Consider the following 21,096-nt stretch of genomic DNA (forward strand, 5'->3'; position numbering starts at 1 on the left):
GGGACATTTATGTGATAACCCTTGGAAGGCGTGATGCCCATCTCGACATACCCGACATACTGAGTAATTCTTTGAAGGACAAAAGGTGAGCGTTTCAATGAAGACCGAGTCAGACATCTGTTCTTTTAAAATGAGATTTATTGTACCTAAAATAAATTAATTACAATTTAAGCCAAAGCATGAATGGCTTTTTAAAGTGCATCTGTGTAGGGGTTTGTGCATCTGTTCACTCGCTGTAAGGCAGTTTTTGTACCTGAGCCATGACTCAACCAGGCCTGGGAAGCAGCCCAAGGTCATCGCCATGCGCCGTTTACACAAATCACACCAAATTCGAGGGACACATTTTTTTTTTCTGTACCCAATGCAACAGTTTTAAAAAAAAATTATACAGTCTCACAACTACTCAAAGTCCGGTGCTGAAGAGTTTGAGTTCCCAACCACACAACCCAGGCCCGACTAAGCAGCCGCCACCGTGTCGGGCCATAGGAACTTACAGATGTCTGGGTACAAAACATTCTGGCCCATAAAGTCCACCCTTTTGGGGGGATGGGGAAATATTTTCCTCTTTGTTCTTTAAAGAGAAATCTGGGTACCCTTCAGGTTAGAAAGTCAATCTATAAGGAATAATGTTCCAGAAATGCAAATCGTCCTTGTAAGAGAAAAGCAATTCTTCCTTTGGGGCCAGGGTAGGTGGGAGAAGGAAAAGAAAGAAGAAAAAAAGAAACGGAAAGCCTCTGAGAGCTTAATCTGTTCTTTCATCCCCACTGCAAATCACATCAACATATTTGGTGAAACTACAACGGACCATCATTTACAAGGCAGTTAAGGACAAAATCCAAAGCAAGTGTGCCCCTCCCCCTCCACAGGAAAAGACATGGAGTACATTTCACATATTCACAGAGTGGCTCAGTGGGCTCATTCAAGCCTCATCGGTCCTGTCCCCCCTGCTCAGAACAGTGCTTCCTTTTCCGCACCAGTTCCACAGGCCCTCCTGGCCTCCCTGCTCCAGCCCCTTCTGGAACCATGAATTACTGCCAGCATTCAATGTTCCTACACTGGAAGAACCTCGGACTCTCTTCCTGGGAAAAACAAACCCCCTTGAGGGCCTCTGCTTCAGACAGAGGTGACAGTCCTCACTTTGGCAGAAAGGGCCTGCTTGAACCTCCTCTTCAGGTCCTGCATGTTGGGCGACTTGGGCCTGGGGATGAGGGAGGTTCTTCGCTTCTCCGGCGTGCTGCTTGGTGGCTGCTTGTGGCTCACTTCTTTGCACAGGACATGGAAAGCGTTGTAGACGTCGTTGTAATTTTCGCTGACGGACACTTCATAGAATGAGCAGCCCAGCATGCTGGCCAGCTGTAGTCCAAGCTGAGGGTCCACCTGTTTGATGTGCAACAGGTCAGCTTTGTTGGCCACGACCACGACGGGCAGCCGAGTGCCCAGGTGTAGCTGCTGGACGTGCTGGTGGAGCTGGCCAATGAGTTCATAGCTCTTGCGGTCGGTGATGGAGAAAACGATCACCACGGCATCTGCCCAGCGAATGCACCTATTCAGCTGTTCATTGCAGCTCAGGCCGTTCTCGTGGACCTGAAAGAGCGGGGTAATGGCAAGGTGAATGGCGAGTGCAGAAAAGAGCCCTGGCTTGGCTGGATGGAGAATTCAAAAGAGCCCTTTACAGTAATGCCAGGTCGCAGGCCATAAACAAGTTATATCCCCACACACTTCAGCTTTCTTGACAATATGTTGATCCAGCTGCACGGAGCTGGAATAAATAACAGTGCAGCTCACCACACTCAAGTGGAAAATTGACCTGCAGAGAACTCCATGCAGAGAGACTTTGTAGTTGCATAAAATGGGAAATTAACTGGCTAGACAGTAAGTCTGGGGAAGTAAAGATAGGAGCTGGAAGCATTTAAACCTGGATAACTGCCCAGTTCAAGAGGGAAAACACACACACACACACACACACACACACACACTAGCATGGCTCTTTTGTCTATAGAGTAACTTTCCACAGTAAAAAGTGATTCCAAGTATTTGGAGACTATACCTACATGTTTGATTTTTTTAATGGCAAACACAAATGTAAAAAGTAATCTTTTTAACCACAGCAAGGAAACGTTGCCAATTCCAAGTGCCTTTGATTTGGTCTTTCCTGCTGGGTAGAATCCTCCTAAGGGAAGATTTCTGCCCCTCAGCCAAATCCCCCAAATTAAGCCAGGTTAAGGCTGACCATCAGCCAGACACAACTGAAGTGTCAAACACGTAAAAGCCTCAGCTTCACTCCCCAAATTTCCTTCCTCCTGCAGCAGGAGGTACCTTGAGAAGTGAACAGGTCTACAGCCACATAGTCTCCCCCTTGACTTAGTCACACGTCTCACAGCTGCTTACCTGAATACCTGGAGTGTCTTGAACCTGAATAGCCAGAGTTTCACCCTCTATTTGGACTTGTCTGGTGTAGAGATTACCTACCAAGACAAAAAAGAAACCCTAAAACATTATGTTCATCCTTCTTGTACAACTTTGAAAACACGGTGGGATTTTTTTTCTTTAACTTAGAAAGAAAATACAACCTGTACCAATGCACAAAAATAAGCTATAGTTTATCTGAGACGATGGACTTAATTCAGATTTTTTGGAAACAACTGCAATTTTAATCCCACATTAGAGGATTTATTAAAACCAAGGCAAAGTTTGCAAGTTCCTGGAAGCTGATCTGTCTAATTTTAAACAGAGCTTCCATATGTAGCATATTTCCTTAAAGCAAATTTTCTCGCTCAGCATGTGTGGGATTTCTATTTTATTTTAGTACTTTATCACTCTTTGACATATATTTGTATTTTAGCTATTAGATGCAATGGTTTGTTCGGCAAATACTGTTATAAATGCATAGCCAACATTACCAACTGAAGTAAAAATGTGACATAACCATAGCCAGCCCCACATCAAAGCAGAGGCTGCCATGCCTTATCGTGGGATGGTTTATATAGGGCATTTCAAATAATCCCCTGCAGGTACTTCATATGGCCTAAGGAATGAAACAATTTGCTAACAGAACATAGGTCGAAAGCCCTTAAGCCTCCCCAATGGGTAGTTCTAATCACAGGGATTGAATAGTGTCCTCTTATTTATTCAGGAACTCTCCTAAAATTCTAGTCATTTTTCTTTGTTAAGAAAAAAGAACTTTAGGTTTACAACTGCTCTCCTTTGGCCTTTGCTTTAAAAGGTCACCTCTGAAAGGCAGCCAGCAGAGAGGGATAGGGGTGGGGGGAGGAGCAGACCAACTTTTTTTTTTTTTTTTATGACTTTTGCAGGAGTGTTTTGAAGGGAAAGGCTCTTCAGAACAAAGGGTGCTTCCAACCAGGGTCCCCATAGTTAAAACATACCAAGGGGAATACTTTCAGGCACTTGATAAAATGATGAATGGGCTTGGAATGGAATGAGGCCAGATGGCAGTTATGGGGGGGGGGGGGGGGGGACATGGGAGGGGGCAAGCTAAGTTGGATGTGGCAAGATCCTGATGCTGACTGTCACTCTGAAGGAGCCTGTCTGGGAGACACTGAAAAATGAGAACTGGTGCAGGATGATGGTATTTTCCTCAAATTTATATGCTCACCTGCATTTCTTTCATAGTCACCAATGAACCGTTTGGTGAGGAACCGGACCACCAGGGCTACGGGTCAGAAAAGAGAAAGGAAAGAGGCTTAAACCTGGCACTAAAGTTAGACTGATCTGCACCCCACCCCCGGCCTAGAAAGCAACTCCCAGAGAAAGCCGACCAGCCACCAAGTGAAATTCCTACCCTCCCAGCTCGACCCGTCTTCCAGACACATGGACAGACGGCCAGAAGGAATGGTGAATTATAGCTCTGTCCAGCTGAAAGGGTCATTTGGTCCACCCCCTCCTCTGAGCCAGGCTGCGTCCGCACCTAAGCCTTCCAGCAGACAAACGTCTCTCTAATCTTAAAGGCCTGGAGGATGGATTACGTTGACTAAGTCCCCTTTTGGGCTAGGCACTGCCAGAGGCTCAAGAACCCCAAAGTTTTAATCCCTGTTGCGTCGGTGGTGCGGGGAAGGTCGCCTGGCCATTCTGGATCCCAGTTTCCCTTATCTGTTGAAGGAGGGGGTAGGAAGAGATGCTGGCTAGGGTCCCTCCGGAGGGGCAGCTGCACCTCTCACATCTCCCCTACCTCGTTTGCCCGCAATTCCCAGCGAGGGCCGCCCAGAGCCAGCGCCGCAGATAAGCAGGTTCTCGCCAGAGCGCGAGGACTCACCGGTCTTGCCCACGCCGCTGGCCCCCACCACAGCGATCTTGACCAGCCGGCGGCCCGCTGCCCCCAGGCAGTAATCGGCGGCGGCGGCGCTGCCCGGAGTGGGGTACTCGGCGATGGTGCACATGTTCTGAATGAGGCGCATCTCCGCTCCGGCTGGGCTGCTCCGCGCGGGACGGGAGCTGCGGGGCGGGAAGAGGTTCGCACTGCGAGGAAGCGGGCGGGAGGACTCGGCCGAGGGGCTCCGCGGTAGAAAGAAAAAACCCAACAACAACAAAAAGAGTACTGGAGAGATCCCAGAGTAGAGCTCGAGCGGGCTCAGACTCCTGCCTGGGACTGCACCCGGGCTGCGCGCGCTGTTTTCTCCAGGGTCGACCCCGCCCCCTGCCTCCCGAGGCCAATCCCCGGGCGCCCTACGCGAGGCCCCGCCCCCAGCGCCAAGCCCGTAGGGGCGCCGGGAGCCAGTGCGGGGCCCCGTGAGCCGCGGGTAAAATGGAGCAGCGAGCCCGAGGGAGGCAACGTGTGGGCCAGATTCCACGGCTCAGCCAATGGCGGGCGCCGGGGAGGGCAGCACTGAGAGCCGGCCGGGGTCCCGCTGCGCCCGCACGAGGCAGATGCTGTGGCTGAGGTGTTGGGGACGCCTCGGGTGCTGGGTAGCAGGGCTCAGCTTGGGGTTGGGCATGGCATGGTCCAGGTCTCAGAGCGCTTCGCCGGCATCTGCCCTTCCCAACAACCACCGCCCCTCCCCGCGAACCAGGTGCCCAGCCTGCCCGCCCACTCCCTGCAGCCCACTAACCTCTCGACCCCAACCCCGCCCAGCCTCTGGGAACCTGCGCCGGGGAGGCTAGGGCCTCGTGGGTGTGAGCGTTCGAGGTCTAGGAACCGGTCCTGCTGCCCGGCATCACGGCATCGTGCGTCTCATTAATTTGGGGAGTGATTGCACTGACTTGGGTGTATCTGGGGTGGCATCCCGTATCATAGATTTGCCTATAATGGCAGTCAGTAACAAAGATCCCATAACCACTCTCCTAAAATGGGACTTTTGACTTGGGGCAAGATAATGCCACCCATTTAACGGGAGACCCACATTCTCTGGGTCTTGTCCGCACGGCGGCGGATCTCTTACCCTCTGACAAGCTCACGTGAACACAGACCGTCCTGCTTGTACAGCACTCCCAGAGGCAAATCAAGGAGTAATTATAGAACAAGCTTTCCAGCGCCTCACACACAGTCACACCTCCAACAAGAGCCCTGAAATGGAAAGAAACTTACCCCAGCTGTGTCTGGATACTGACTACATTGGGAAACAGAAACCGGAAAGGGTCCGCGCTTCGTCTCTGGTCATAAGGAATGGCAAGGTTAGTAAAGTGACTTGATGCCAAGGAAGATGTGTGCTCGCCCTCATAAAATCCCAAGCTCCAGGGAAAGCCATCTTTAATAGCAGGCTCCACTCCCCAGCTAAGCCATATTCTGTAGCTGCATCTGACTGCAAAATGTCCCCAGACACACAGGTTGACGACTTCCCTCCCTTCCTCTCTCCTCTGACCCTTCCAACCATGGGGCCCCCAAATGTTCCAGAGGTTTCATCCTAGGGACAAACACTGTAGCTTTGTATCCACAGCCATATTAAAGGTTGAAATGTAAAAGTATAAGCCAGTTCTCTTATCTCCACGTGCGAGGCATCTAGTTTGATTCCCTCTTCCACCCTCAACTTAATTGACCAGGTATTTGATGGAACTTATGATGCTGACCCAGTTCAGACTGAGGTGAACCCTCTTGCCTACCTCCTTTAAGGTGTTCTCAGGAACTCAAGGTGGAGGAAAGGTAATCACAGACGGCCTTGGTAACAAGTACTCTAGGACAGACAACATAATTGGCAAGACACACAGCCTTAGCAATAAATAAAATAAAAGGTTGGCTTCTATGGAGGTCACAGGAATTAAATAAGTTCAGCCATTTGAATAAGGAGGGGGGAAAGGAGCATTTAGAATATGTACCATGTCTTTATGTATGGTTTAAATCAAATTTTAATTTTGCTGTGCTATAAAATCAAATATAGCAAGACTATAATTACAGGTAACCGTGTGCTTTTTAAGCCCCTCCCCCCAAAGCCTGTAATTCTATCATGCTTGCATGGTGAAATAATTATGTAGTCTACAGTTTTTGTTTAAGTGCTGTTTATACACGCACACATACTCGCATACAGACATGACAGAAGTTGTCAAGGAGAATTTTGCTTTGACGCGAAAATGCTTCTGGGGCTTGATTTTTATTCCCGTGAGCCTGCAGCCAGCCTATGATTTTTCTGTCTGAAACACAAAGGCTGAATTTGCTATTCTTATTTTAGGTCTAAATGAACTGTCTGTACTTTAAAGAACACAGAAAAGAAAGCAGCAAGAGAAAGATGGAGAAAAGAAAGGGGAGCTCTTCAGATTCCAAACATCTAGCAAATAGCCCCCCTCCACCTTACCCTACATTCAAATGATGATGCTAAGAGTCACCCCTTCTTGGAAATTCACAGAACTAATAAAAAGGAAGGAGAAGGGGCAGGAGAATCGATATATACTGAAGGCTTGTTTGAGTCCAGGCTGTGGATTAGGGAGTTAGTGTACAAAAATCTCATTTTACCTTCCTGACAATTCTGTAAGGTAGATATCATCGTTTCCAGTTGCGTTACCTATTGCTGCTTAGTAAATGACCCTGAACCTTAGTGGCTCACACTTCTGTGAGTTGACTGTGCTCAGCTGGGTAGGTCTCACTCAAGGTCTCTCACGTTGTTGAAGTCAGGTAGCAGCTGGGGCTGGAGTCCTCGGAAGCCTCACCTGGGCTGGACATCCAAGATGGCTTCTCCACTCACAGTCTGCATTTCAGCTGGAATGCCAGGACAGCTGGAGCTAGCCAGCATCTCTCTCTCTCTATTCGGCCTTTCCGTGTGGTAGCTCAGATTCCTTCATAGCATGGTGGGTAGCTTCCCTGAGGGTGAGTATTCTAAGACAGGAATCGGAAGCTGCCAGGCTTTTCAGGAAGCTCTTGCTCCTGCATGGAAGTCAGCATAGCGTCCCTCCTTCTGTGTACTGTTGGTCACACAGTCACAGAGCCCACCCAAATTAAAGGGCGAGTGGCAGGGACATAGGTCGCACCATCAGATAGGAACAGTATCAAGTAATTTGTCGCCATCTGCATTTCACTTTGTTTTATAAATGAGAAAGCAAAGTCTCAGGTTAAAAATTCTTCCAAGGTCAAATACCTTATGAGGGACAGAGCCAAAATCTGAAAAGGATAAATGACATAGAAAATTGCCCCAGTGTTCACAGTCTCCTATGATGCAGTGCTACAAAGTGGTTGGAACTGCTCTCTCTGCCCCTCTTTCTTTGTTTAAGCTAAAAATAAAATGGCATTGGGGACTAAAATATGATAAACTTGGGAAAGAAAGAAATGTTTTGCCGCCTTCTCATTTTGCCTGAGCACCCAGAGTTTCTGTCACCCCCGTTGATCTTTGTGGCTGATCTTAGATCTGAGAGCTTCCAGAGATACTCCAGTTTCTGGAATTCCTTAGTACATTAGAGTACAAATGCAATACATACTTGTGGAATGTCGGGGCCACGGACGTACCAGGCATTATGCTGGGTCCCGAGTCTACACTGGCAAACAAGACAGATGTTGCCACCACTGCAGTTAACATTTAGCGTGGGAGACAGAGAAATGAATGAGCAATTTCAATACAGTGTGAAGAAATACTTCGATAGGGGAAATTCAGGGCCTGTAGAATTACTTGGTAGAACAAAAAACCCAGATTGTAGAAGTTAAAGAAGAACGTGGAAAAGTTTGAGTAGTTGAACAATCTGTGTTTGGTGTACCTGTGCGTGTGTGTGCCCGCATGGCAGAAGTAAGGCCTGCCTGAGTGGTTGGTAGGGTATGGGAATGTCTCACACGAGAGGGACAGCAATTTGAACATGTCACCTAAAATGTCATGTGGTGTGCTTGAGTGGATATGGTTATGTTACAGAATTTCACACTTATGATTTTGTAATAACAGATTTCGTAATTTGAAAAAGGAGCATTATTTGTGCCAGACCTTGTGTGTGAGTATGAAGCAGGGCCCTCAGAGGGGGACAGGTAGGTTAGTTTGCACAGAAATGAATACCAGAACTGAAAAACTGACCCCCTCAGGGAGCTGCTACCTTAATCAAGAAGATGGAGAATCAGGAAGTCTCCACTGTCGCCATCGCTACTGTCTTTCCAGACCCACAAAGGTGGAGACTCAACTTGGCCAAAAATGCCAGTATCTCCACAATGGAGCCTGGCAGCAGAAAGCAAACAAGACACAGAAAGATGGCCTCCTCCCTGCTTCTGCCATGAAAATCTTACCTGAGTGCATCTAGTTAATGAAGTTAATTTGTATCCATTACCCAGGTGTGAGGGAGTCTGGCAAATGTGTTTAGTTTTCTAGTCTCAGCCATACATGAAGACACACTAGAAACGGAAAGGAAGACTTCCAGTCAAGATGGAGGCATAGATAAATGTGCCTCGCCTCCTCACACAACCGCAGCAGAACTACAGCTGAACTGCAGAACAACTGTCACTCAGAACCTTCAGAAAACCAAGCTGTATGGAAGTCCAACAACTAAGAAATTAAAGAAGCCACATTCATCCAGACAGGTAGGAGGGGCGGAGGGTCAGAGATGCAGAATGGGCTGATCCCACACCCTCGTGTGGTGAATATAAATTGGAGGGATATCTCGGGAGCAAGGGATCCCAGCCCCACAGCAGACCACCCAGCCAGGGTTCCAGTGCCAGGAAGATAAATCCCCATAACTTCTGGCTGTAAAAACCAGTGTGGGTTGAGGTGGTGGAAGAAATCGTGGGATTCTCAGGCATCTCCTCTTGGAGGGCCCCACACATGGACTTACTTAGCCTCACTCCCTCTAGGCTCCAGCACTGGGGCAGCACCTTAAAGGGCACCAGTGGTATATGGAGAGGAACTAAAGTGTCTGGCAAGAGGGCTAGAGCTGGGGACAGCTTCCTCCAGGACAGAACTTCAGACAGTGGTCATTATTCTTTTTCTCATCCCTCCCCCTCACAGTACCACAGTGCAGGGGCAACATACCTGAGACTCCATCAACCTGGCCCACACCATTAGCCCTGCCCTGACGTTTACCTAAGGCTCTGCGCCATCCAAATTATGGGCCCACCCAAGCTAGTAACAGTGGCTTTTCCATATGAGTGGCAGGGCTAGGTGCAGGCGTCAGACCTTCCTAAATCCACTCAAACAAGCAACAACTGAGCCCAGCCACTTTACCTCTCGCTGAGTGGCCCCAGGCCCAGGACTAGCAGCAGCCATCTGCAGATTGCTTTATAGCTTACGCCGAGAAGCCCCAGACAGAACACAGGCGGTGGCTGACCCTGGCCTGCACCACCAGGGAAACCCCAGAGCCTGCACACCCAGCGGACACTTACAGACCATATTGCAGCACCACCCAACCACCTCCACATGTCATGGAGGGAGGTGGTTTTTGGCCAGTGGTCACAGCCAGTCCCACCAGCTGTCTGGCCTGGGTAAATCCTTCCCACTGACCTGCTAACAGTAATTAAGACTCAACTACAAGAGGCAGGAGTACTCAGTACACACAAAGGGCATACCTCAAGTACCCAGCTTGGGGGATAGGGGAAGCTGTGCCACTGGACACTATAGGACTCCCTGCACATGAGGCTGTGCTACCAAGACAAGGAGTCAAAGCAGCTCTACATAGACGCAATCGCAGGGAGGCTGCCAGAATGAGGAGACAAACAAATGTGGCCCAAATGGAAGAACAGATCAAAACTCCAGAAAAAGAACTAAACAATATGGAGATAAGCAATCTATCAGGTACAGAGTTCAACAAACTGGTTATTAGGATGCTCAAGGAAATAACTGGGTACTTCAGCATAAAGTACCCAACAGCATAAAATGATCTAATCAGAAATGAAGGTTAAACTAAGTGAAATAAAGAAAAAAATACAGGGAATCAACAATGGAGTAAATGAAGCTGAGAGTCAAGTCAATGATTTGAAACATAAGGAAGAAAAAGATCCAATAAGAACAGCAAGAATAAAAAAGAATCCGCCCCCCAAAAACACACACAAAATGAGGATAATGTAAGGAGCCTCTGGGACAACTTCAAGCATACCAACATTTGTTTTGCCTCATAGGGGTGTCAGAAGGAGAAGAGAAAGAGCAAGAAAGTGGAAACCTCTTTGAAAAAATAATAAAAGAAAACTTCCCTAATTTGGTGAAGGAAATAGACATACAAGTCTAGAAAGCACAGAGTCCCAAACAAGATGGATGCAAAGAGGACCACTCCAAGACACATCATAATTAAAATGCCAAAGGTTAAAGATAAAGAAAGGATCTTAAAAGCAGCAAGAAAAAAGCAGATAATTACCTACAAACAAGTTCCCATAAGACTGTCAATTGATTTCTCAAAAGAAACTTTGCAGGCTGGAAGGGATTGCCAGGAAGTATTCAAAGTGATGACAAGCAAGGACCCACAACCTAGATTACTCATAGCAAAACTATCACTTAGAATGGAAAGGCAGATAAAGTGCTTCCCAGACAAGGTAAAGCTAACAGAGTTCATCATAACCAAGCCATTATTATATGAAATGTTTAAGGGACTTATTTAAGAAAAAGAAGATAAAACTATGAACATTAAAATGTCAATAAATTCCCAGCTATCAATAATTGAATCTAAAAAAACCCCCTAAGCAAACAAGCAGAACAGAAACAGAATCATAGCTATGGAGACCATTGGGATGGTGGCCAGTGAGAAGGAGAGTCTGGGGGAACGGGAGAAAAGGTGAAGGGATTCTGAAGTACAAATTAGTAGTTATAGAACAGGCAGGGGGATGTTAAGAGCAAGTATAGGAAATGGAGTAGCCAAAGAACTTATATGCATGACCCACGGACATGAACAAAGGCGGGGGGGGATCGCCAGAGGCAGTTAGGGGTGCTGGATGGAGGGTGGCAAAGGGTGAAGAATTGGGACAACTGTAATAGCACAATCAAGAAAATATAATTTTAAAATGGAAAGGAAGCTGAGTGTGAACCCGCCGTTTCCTTCACACTTCTCTAGCATCCCAAAAAACACAAAGTCCCTGAAAAGGAGATATAAGGCCCAACCAGATATTTAATTTTTAATTACAAAAGTGTATAATGTGATTCTTTCTCAATTAATTGCTTTGAGATGGCTGTTCAAGACGACTATTTTCATTGCTTTTATGTAATATATATCAACACCCATCTCTGTTTCCCTATAGTCTGGCACAGGGAGCACGTATAGATTTAATGGCTTAGAATCTTTTTCATTCTTTAGGAAGAGCACCCCAATTTTCCTTTGGAAACTCCCCTGCCCATTCTCATTTTGCTCAAGTGGTATTGGTGGGGTGACATCAATTCCTAATTTCAGGGGCGGGTATCAGTCAGCCGCAAGTGTTCTTTCAGGGCTGGCCCAGTGAAATTCAGGGCGCTCAGAGGAGAGTTTTGCTGGGAAAGAGATATTAACACACTGCTGCCAATCAGCTGGTGGAAGGTGAGACTGGGTCTCCAGGTAGCCATGTCAGCCCCTTCACTGGGGGAAACTGCCTCATAAGGAAGCAAACCCGAGAGGCAGAGGAAGCCCGGACCCTAATGGCGTGTTTTCGGGCCTCGCATTCAGCCATGCCTGAAAACCCAGACTTCGCCTTGAAGTTACCAGAGCCAACACAGCCCCTTTTTAGATGAAGCTGGTTTGAGCTAGATCTCTGTCACTTGTACTGAGCAAGCCCTTACACATTCTGTTTGTGTGGAGTTGGGGCCTCTGCACAAGTCACTCTGACACTGACCCCTGGCACCAGCCATGTCCCTCATTCAGAGCTTAGCCACTCCTCCTTCACTGGAAATCACAGCTATCATGCTGTCCCTTCCCGTTTGTTTCACCTTTGTCTCTGTCAGTGCTATCCAGCAATCTATAGACACAAACACACAACTGAACAAAAAATCAGTACATCCAGACAATGGAATATTAACCAGCACTAAAACGGAATGAACTATCAGCCATGAAAAGACACAGAGGAAGCTTTACTGCATATTGCTAAGTGAGAAAAGGCGCTCTGAAAAGGCTACGTAGTGCATGATTCCAACAATATGATATTCTGGAAAAGGCAAACTAAAAAGACAGAGTAAGAAGATCAGTGTTTGCTGGGGAGGGGGCTGGTGAACAGGTGAAGCACAGAGGAATTTTAGAGTAGTGGGACTGCTCCGTATGACACTATAATGGTGGGTACATGTCATCATATGCTTGTCCAACCCTATAGACTGTGCAACATCAAAGCGAACCCCAGTGAGATCTATGGAATTTGCGTGACAGTGATATGTCACGGTAGGAGCATCAATTGAAACAAATGGACTTCTGTAGTGGGGGATGTTGACAGTGGAGGAAGCTATACATACAAGGGGGACCTGAGAAAAACGGAATTTATGTATAAAAAATTATAAATAAATTCTTATTCTTACATGTTTTAACTTCAGTCACCTTCAAAGTAATCTCCATTTGATGCAACACACCTATTGGGACATTTTTTCCACTGCGCAAAACAGTTTTTCAGATTGTCGATTTTGATGCCTTTTAGTGCTTCTACCATTTTTTGTTTCACCTCTTCCACATCAGCAAAACATTTCCCCTTGAGGACTTTTTTTTAGCCAGGGAAACAAAAATAAAGTCACTCAGGGTGAGGTCAGGTGAATAGGGAGGGTGGGGCATAAGGGTCATGCTGCTTTTGGTCAAAAACTGCTGAACACTCAGTGCGGTGTGGGCAGGTGTGCTCGTAAATCACCCACCATGAAATGGGCAAACAGGGTGAAAGTTTTCAAAAAACATTCACTGCAGCCGTATGCAGCCTCTCACAACAACGCCATCTAGTACGCTGACACAGACAGGTTCCTACAACATTCGCCTAATGGGGAACACCTATACTACAAGGGGCCTGCCCTCCAGAAGATAATTCCAGTTTTTCGGAGGTCCCCCCATATGTGGGAGCAGGGACTGTATGAGAAATCTGTACCTTCTGCTAAATTTAGCTGTGAATCTAAACTGCTATAAAAAATTTGTTGTTGTTTTTTTTAAAGGGATGTTATATGGCATCTAGTTCATTTTCCTCTTACAACGTCTGTACTAAGAAACTGTCCAGCTTAGTTTAGAATACTTCCAGTAACGGGAGCTCTCTACCATCCACAGCAGCACACTTACAGCGAGCTGGTATCTTTTCTCCGACAGCCTCTCCCCAGAAAGACTTTGGTGCACTCCCAGCTTCCAAACACCTGGTCCACTGCTCCTTCACTTTTCCTGGTGGTTTGGAAGGGCCTGAAGAATGCGAAGGGAAAGGGAAAGGTGGCTGCCTGTGACATGGGACTGTAAGGGAACAGCGAACACAGGAGGTATGCCTCCTGCACCTGTGTTAAGGACTGCTTGTAATTAGCATTTTAATAATCAATTTTAAAAATTAAAAAGAACCAGGACTTGGAAACAGCTGTTGAATTAAAGAGGGGAAGGAGTTCATTTTGAGCTGCTCATGTCCTAAGAGGTCTCTGAGTATGGCAGTGGGGACAGAGGTAACTTAGCATCATGGAGGGCTTCACCCAGTGGCTCTGTGCCATGAGTGTCGGATGTCTTACAGCCCTGTGCATTCCGCTGGGGAGAGCTACGCCTGGTTCACAGGGGTGCTCAGGGATTCTTTTTTGTTGGCCTTCCTTTAAGGAGACGCTGGACTGAAAGGCAGAATCCCTGGGTTCAAAAGGCAGAGTAGTAGGGAAAGCAGATTGGAATTTATTTAAGTAAAATGGATACAGACAGACACACACACACCTCTGGCCATCAGAAAGATCACCGATTGACTGGAGAACAATTTAACTTTGAAAAAAAGTAAGATCTTCCTGTTCCTGCAGTGGGTCTTCCCTCCCCCTCCCACATACCTTGGCTGGTTTCTATGGTAGCAAATGGCCCACATTTCCCCCTTTCCACACGCCTAGAAGAGAAGGTCTAGTGTTCTGCAACTCCATTCCCTTGCTGTTCCATCAGATTGTATCTTTCTCGTTCTGGAAGGCTTCCTCCGCCCTCTTTATTTCAATGAAATATATAAACTGAAGGTAAAAGAAAAGGGGAAAATAATTCTCTTTTTCATTCAGGGCAAAATCTGAGATTTTCTTACTGTTTCAATGATTTGAGTCTTAATAGCCCAAGTCATTTTTTCCTGGGAACATAGAACACCTATTTGATAAACAATCTGATAACAATAACTCAGAATAATTTCACGTTTTAAACGTTACTTGGAACAACTAGTGAATTTCCACTGTGTTTTCGCTGAGAGCAGGAAAACGCACAGTGCCCGTTTTCTCAAAGCCTTTTAGAACAGGGAACTCACATGACGGCAGTATTCATGGAAACAGTGCTGGGAGTTCCCTTAGTTAAATGAAAGGTCTGACAATATTGCAGCTATGCCACGCTAGTGTCCTTTTAGATCCTTTAGTTCTTTTCTTCCTTTCTCCAGTGGGAAGAATGCAACAGACATGCTCACCTGCCCCTTCTCTCTCTCTAACCCATCATTGGCATAGAAGACAAAGGAGAAGAGAGGTAAGTATGGGCCCTGGTCCCTCAAGAATGAGGGTTCGTGGAATATTTGACAAGATACTGTGATCAGGAGATAAGGCCCAAGTGAGCAGAAGAGATTCAGAAAGGTTCAGACAATTGAGTCCATTGTTTCACAGAACTCTGGGTTTCAAATTCCTCGGTAGATTGGAAACACCCACCATTTCCCCGCTAACTTTGCCTGGGGGTGCCTGTAGAGTCACCTGCGGATTCTTTAGGCATCCTTACTTGTTTTCGCACAGAGGGCAAAGCCTCTCCCGCAGCCTCTTACGCAGTTTCTCAGCATAAGGTGCTAAGCTAAAAAGAAACAGAAACTCATCATAAATATCCACCTAGGATATGAGGAAAGAACAAGCTTCACTCCCCCCCCACCCCGTACCATTCCCCAAATTACTGGGAAGGTGAGGGGTTAAGGCTAGTTTGGGACCAAGGCCACTCATTCCTGTTGCCTCATCTGGATTTCAAAATTATAGTAACCATAAAACACCTCCTAAGCCCTAGTTAGCACCACTGTCTCCGAGCATTCAGTAGTGTCTAAATGTGATCACGGGTCATAATGTGAATTACAGAAGTGGAGCCCCCAGTCAGCAGAGGTATATAAGTTACTTGGCTGGTGAAAATAAGTGGTTGATGTGATCGTTTGTTAAATAAGTGTGAAATTCAGTCACCACCAGAAAACATTTTCATTGTAACAGTAGCGTATGAAAGTTTAGACTTTTCACCAAGATACCTGGATTGTTATGCATTTTCCTTCTGATTAAAAAAGAAAATGGATAGCAGATGAGAAAAATTTGACCTGCTGGTTTTTAGGAAATGCACAGATGACTCATGTGCTCACTTGATTTGACAAGGGTACGGGTTTCTATATAAAGAAACAACTTAGCTCCAAAATAGAAGCTGCACACAGCAGAATGTGGCTCGTAGAGGGACTACACATTCCAAGCATGAGGAACACGAGGGTTGGTATGCCGGGGCATCTCTTCTGGGAATGTTGGAGGAAGGCATTATTAATTCATTTGGAATGTAGCTATCCACTCCAGGACCTTAAGTTTTTCAAGGTAGGAAGACTCTAGCATAATTTGAAATAATTAACTGGCTCTAGAAGCAAACAATAACAATGAGAGCAAAACTTAATTTTTTTGCAAAGAATACGTACTCCCATGCTAACTGGAGAATAGATTTAGCTTAATGATTTAAAAAAGTTAGGTTTTGTGCCCTATAATATGTTGAATATCCAGTGAGATAAGGCATATATGAAGATACCCTGCAAATTATAAAAGTTTAGTACTTTTATGTATTTATTATGAGAATGAAGCATGTTGAGAGGTATTACAACTCCATCAGATCCTCTCCCAAATTTCTCTGTACCTGGACCTAGATGAGGAGACAGGCTGGAAGGACCACACGGGAAACTTTATTCCATTCATTTGCCTAAACACACAGTAGAGCCAAAAGCCAAGGCATTCTTCTGTTCCCTCTCCATGGGCAGGAGATAGAATCACTTGTTTTGGACAAGCTGTTGCACTCCATTGTCACCAGACCCATGGGGATTTTAGGGCAGAATGAGGCAGGCTTCTTGCTGTGACAGCACATGCCAGGTGCTAGAACACGGTAGGAACAGTATCCAGACTGTTGTACTGTGCAGCCTCGGAATCAAGGAGCTTCTCAACAAATGTGCAGAGCGGTAAGACCCATGGCAGCCTCTCCTTCCCCATTATAAAGCAACCTCACCCCTAGGGGCCCCTCCAAGGCCCGGCCTGTCTCCCTCTGGCCCGCCAGGCTTTCTCTGCGGTTTGCGGGAGGCCCGCTGCCCCTCAGATGCATGCTTTTAGCTTGTATTCATCACCATTTGACATGCTACGTTATTTGTCTGTTTGTTTACTGGACAATACTAAAGCTTCCCATGCTAAAGCATAAGCTCCATGAAAGCAAAGATACAATTTTCACTACTCTATCTCCAGAATCTAGAAGAGTGCTTAGCACATAGCACATATGAGCACTTAATTGGTGTTTGTGGGAAAAAATGAAGGAATGAATCTGTGCATTTTATATGCATTGAGAAGGGAGGCAGTGGAGAGAGCCCAGGGAAGTTAGAATGGTGGGAGGGGGTGCCCAGGGGAGCCAGGACTGGTGAGGTCGGGGAGGGCTGGGGATGAGAACGCAGAGATTGGCTTTGGAGGTGAGACAGGCTGCTCTGGTCACTGGCTCGTTCTTGGCTCACTCTTTCCATTGATGCCAGTAGACTGATGAAGAGGATGGGTTTGTAGTCTGAGCTGACTTGGAGGTGGAGCAGATGGAGAGAGTGTCACTGGTGGCCAGCAAGGGTCTCAGGGAAGTAGAATAAAGTCAATGGCTCAGAACGGAGTGCAGGACTAGGAAATGGCATGGTGGTGGTGGGGAAGGTTTGAGGAGCACAGAGCCGGCCGGCAACATCCACCAAAAACGCTTTGGAGAACCAGAGGATCAGAGGAAGTGAAAGAACAGGAATATGGAGCCTGCATGCATATTGTGATTTGTAAAGTATTTGGTCTTCATCCACAGTTCCTGGCTCACAGGTCCCAAATCCCTTGGGGGTTCCTAAGTCTTGAGAGTGAGAAAGGTATCTTTTGGATGTTGATTTTTGGATTTTGATGAGTGGCTGATTCTGGAGTTCAAGTGGGAAGTGAATCTAGGATGTTGATGAGGAACCTACCTGCAGGGAGAACAATGGGGAATAATTCCCGAAGCTTTCCTGTGGGCATCTCAGGCTAAGGCAGTGTATGAATGGACATACAGGCTAGAAGGGGAGCTCACAAGGACAAGGACTGAACAATTTTTCCACCGCCATAGTGTGGCCTGGCACACACTAGGCCTCAATAAAGTAGTTGCTGAATAAAACAAATGAACAGAGCAGATTACGTGCAAGAACTGGCGCTGTCTCATGTGGGTCTTATCAAGGCCTTTAGGGGACTTGCATGCCCTCCTCTACAATGCAAATTAATGCCTATTAAGCACATCGCGTGTCCCAGGCACTATTCTAATTGCTCTGTACATATCGACTCGTTTGCTTGCTATCCCAAACCCACAAGACAAAGCTAATTCTGTCGTCATCCCTGTTTACAGAAGTGTGACCAAGGCCCGGGAAAGCTGGGCTGTTTGCTCTTGCTGACAGAGCTAGGAAGTGGGAAAAGCATCATAGGAACCCAGACAGTCCAGCTGCAGAGCCCCACCACCCACAACTCGCTGCCCACTTCTCCATAGGCCCCACCATCCAGCTACCCAGGGTAGAGTCCCCTTTATCCTCAGCCTTTATCTCACCTTTTTATCTTTTATGTAATTGGCAGGTGGAGGAGGTTTGTAGTTGGAATGGAATGTGTGAAATGCAAGGATGAAGAGGGCAGCAGCCTGGAAAGAAGGCTGGAGGCCCACCCTGTGTGTGTGTGGTGTGTGTGTGTGGTGTGTGTGTGTGGGGGGGAGTGGGCAGTGAGGGGAGTTAGGGGCAGCGGTTGCTAAAGGTGACTTCTCATATGACCGACCAGGGTAAGAGCATTTCCCGCTACAGCTGTGTGGGTCACAGCTGCAGGACAACGATTTGACCAGGATGTTGCCTATGTTGATCTAGGGTCAGAGCCTAGGAAGTTCAGTACTGGCTCCCCAGGAAAGCACCACCAAACCCAACACGTCCAGTTTATTCCCATTGGGGGAGGAGGACAGGGTGTCACTTCTTGAATTTAACTTAAGCCCCTAGTTCCACCACCTCTTCATTTTGCCCAGGAGTCTCAAGGCCTGAAAAACTACTGAGAATTGCGTCCATGGAGTGGAATTTAACTCCAGCCATAAGCGAGTTTCTCTGCAAAGTGCTTTTAAAAAAGGAAAAATAGCATTCACCTATTTCTTGGTGTTTTGCTTTTTCCATCTTCTGTCCTTGCGTTACATAACACCAGCCCCATGCTGAGCGGGGATAATGCTTCACAATAGGCCCGTGCTCGGTGACCAACAGCGCATCTGCCGAATGCTGGTGGCTGTTGACAAATGCCGCAGCTCCACTTGAGCATTAATCATCCCCAGAACCTTCGATTGCTTCATATGTCCTGCCCATGTGACCATTGTGCATAGAGATGACAGACTCCAGCAGGGGTTGGAGGAGAGGATTCTATTTCTGTCTTGGACAGTAAGTTTGTTCTACTTCCCTGGCAAACATACTTACCTTCGATTGCCCTCATCAACCTGATGTTGAAAAGTTTAGAGAGTTGGTGCTTTTTCCAATGTTAAAGCAAAAAAGAAGATACTCCAGAAATACTAAGTATTTAACTCTGAAGTAGGGTCAGTCAAGGTTATTTGTTAGATCACCTGTGCGTGTAAGGCCAGGTGAAGGTCACTGAAATAATCTGACCCCTCCATCCAAGGAATATGTAGTCTAGTTAGGGAAGCAGCTCTATAGAGGAAAGAACGGTTGCTACACGATGATACTAAAAATCCTATCAAACTATGCTTGAGAAAGAGAAAGATGAATATAGCTGGAGTGCCAGCAGATAGGAGGCTTCTTGGAGGACCTGGGAGCTGAGCTGGACCCTGAGGGATGAATGAGATTAGGGTGAGAGAGCAGTTGAAGGAGGAAGGAATGTAGCCTCGGTGAGAGGGTGGCAGCGACTGCTCGGACCGAGGGATTGTGTTAGGATGGACGGGAACGCAGATTGAACGGGGAAGATGATGTTACCAGATTATGTAAGGATTTGTAAACTGGAAGGCACGGCATTTAGACTCAAGTGTTTGTACTCGTTGGTGCCAAAACTGAGTGGGGAACCCCAAGGTTTCAACATTCAGAAAGAGCTCTCACAGTAGCCAGTTAACCCTTCGGGAGCCCGTTAGCACAAGAGGTTTGAATTACTAAATAAGAATTTGCTAAAACCGAAGGGTTTGAATTACCAAATAGGAAACATGGCAACCACGGCTAATGTCAGAAATGGACAGTAATTCAATGGTTGACTCAAATTATGGTCCATTTTGGATATTTGTCCACGAGATACGAAGAGGTGAACACCACTGATTCTGGAGCCTCAACAAGCAGAGGCAGACGTCCACATGTGTGATGAAGCAAGAGTAAAAGAGATAGGGGAGAGGGGACAAAGGGTGGCCCAAGTCTGGAGAAAGAGGGTAATGAGGGCCAGGAACGTAAAGAATTGGCTGCTTGAGCAGAACTTGTTCAGAAGTTAAAATAAACAGACAAATGCTCAAATGAAAAGCAGATAGACGTGCGAATAGAATTAATCTGGAGGCTGATACCATCCAGTCAATATTTATGGAGTGTCTACTATGTGTCAGGTGTGTGTGAGGAAAAGGCAAGCTAGAACATCTTAATAAAAGAAAGAACCCTGAGTGTGTGAGAAGAGAAGCCAAAGCATGTCCAGCCAGGATTTCATTCATTTATTCATTCATTTGTAACACAATATATTGAGTCACCCAATTCTAGGGGGTCCCATTCACATTGTTTTCTATATAAATGGCACCCCTGGGGCACCATGTAAATATGAATGGTGCATTTGGAACTGTGCTTCAGGGTGGCCTGGATCGCATGCCTACTATGTGCCAGGCACTGTTGTAAGTGTTGATGAATATAGGTTCAGGGATAAGTCAAAGAATAGGAAGCAGCCAACCGGCCAAGGTTGGAGGTTAGAAGAGCACAGAAAAACAAAAGAGCAAGATTTGCACACACGAGGCCTCAAAGCAAAAGCGGCCAGACCCCAGGGGCCAGGCCGCCAGCTCTGGTCTGTTCCCACTCATTCCGGTCCTCCCATTTGAAGCAGATGTGAAGAAGGCTGAAGGCAGAGGGGTGCTATAGAGAGAGGTGAAAATTAAAGCACATTTATAGCCAGGTGCCGGATTTATGAAGTCTCCTCTACGTATTCCCCAAGTGGGTTGCCTTCCTCCCATGATGAAAGGTCAGCATAAGAACAGACAGGATCAGCTCTGGAGACAGACCCGGCCCCCGACATTTCTCTCTTCTACAGCACAGAAGAGATAAATGACTCTGCTCCCTCTGGAGGGCTGGCGGCAAAGGATAATTTCAAACCTGTGATAACACCTTTCTCTCCACTTTATTAAACACTTACTTGAGTGAGAAAGATAAAGTCAGTAAAAATTTGTGGACTGCCTTGCCCTAATTTCTGCAAAACTTCAACTTTCCTTCTCATT

At 46.6% G+C, this 21,096-nt stretch overlaps 1 protein-coding gene across 1 annotated transcript; it reads right to left on the reverse strand.

The window, feature by feature from the left end:
* Nucleotides 1-120: 120 nt before the first annotated feature.
* RASL11B (RAS like family 11 member B) lies at nucleotides 121-4,550 on the reverse strand. Its single transcript, XM_024573766.4, has 4 exons — nucleotides 4,271-4,550; nucleotides 3,614-3,670; nucleotides 2,389-2,465; nucleotides 121-1,584 (listed from the first exon to the last, which is right to left on the reverse strand). Exons 1-4 carry the CDS (start codon nucleotides 4,410-4,412, stop codon nucleotides 1,114-1,116), a joined length of 747 nt encoding a protein of 248 aa, XP_024429534.1. The 5' UTR covers nucleotides 4,413-4,550; the 3' UTR covers nucleotides 121-1,113.
* Nucleotides 4,551-21,096: the final 16,546 nt, after the last annotated feature.

This window comes from Desmodus rotundus, chromosome 4 (genome assembly GCF_022682495.2).
Source record: "Desmodus rotundus isolate HL8 chromosome 4, HLdesRot8A.1, whole genome shotgun sequence".
In the NCBI taxonomy this organism is placed as follows: Eukaryota; Metazoa; Chordata; class Mammalia; order Chiroptera; family Phyllostomidae; genus Desmodus; species Desmodus rotundus.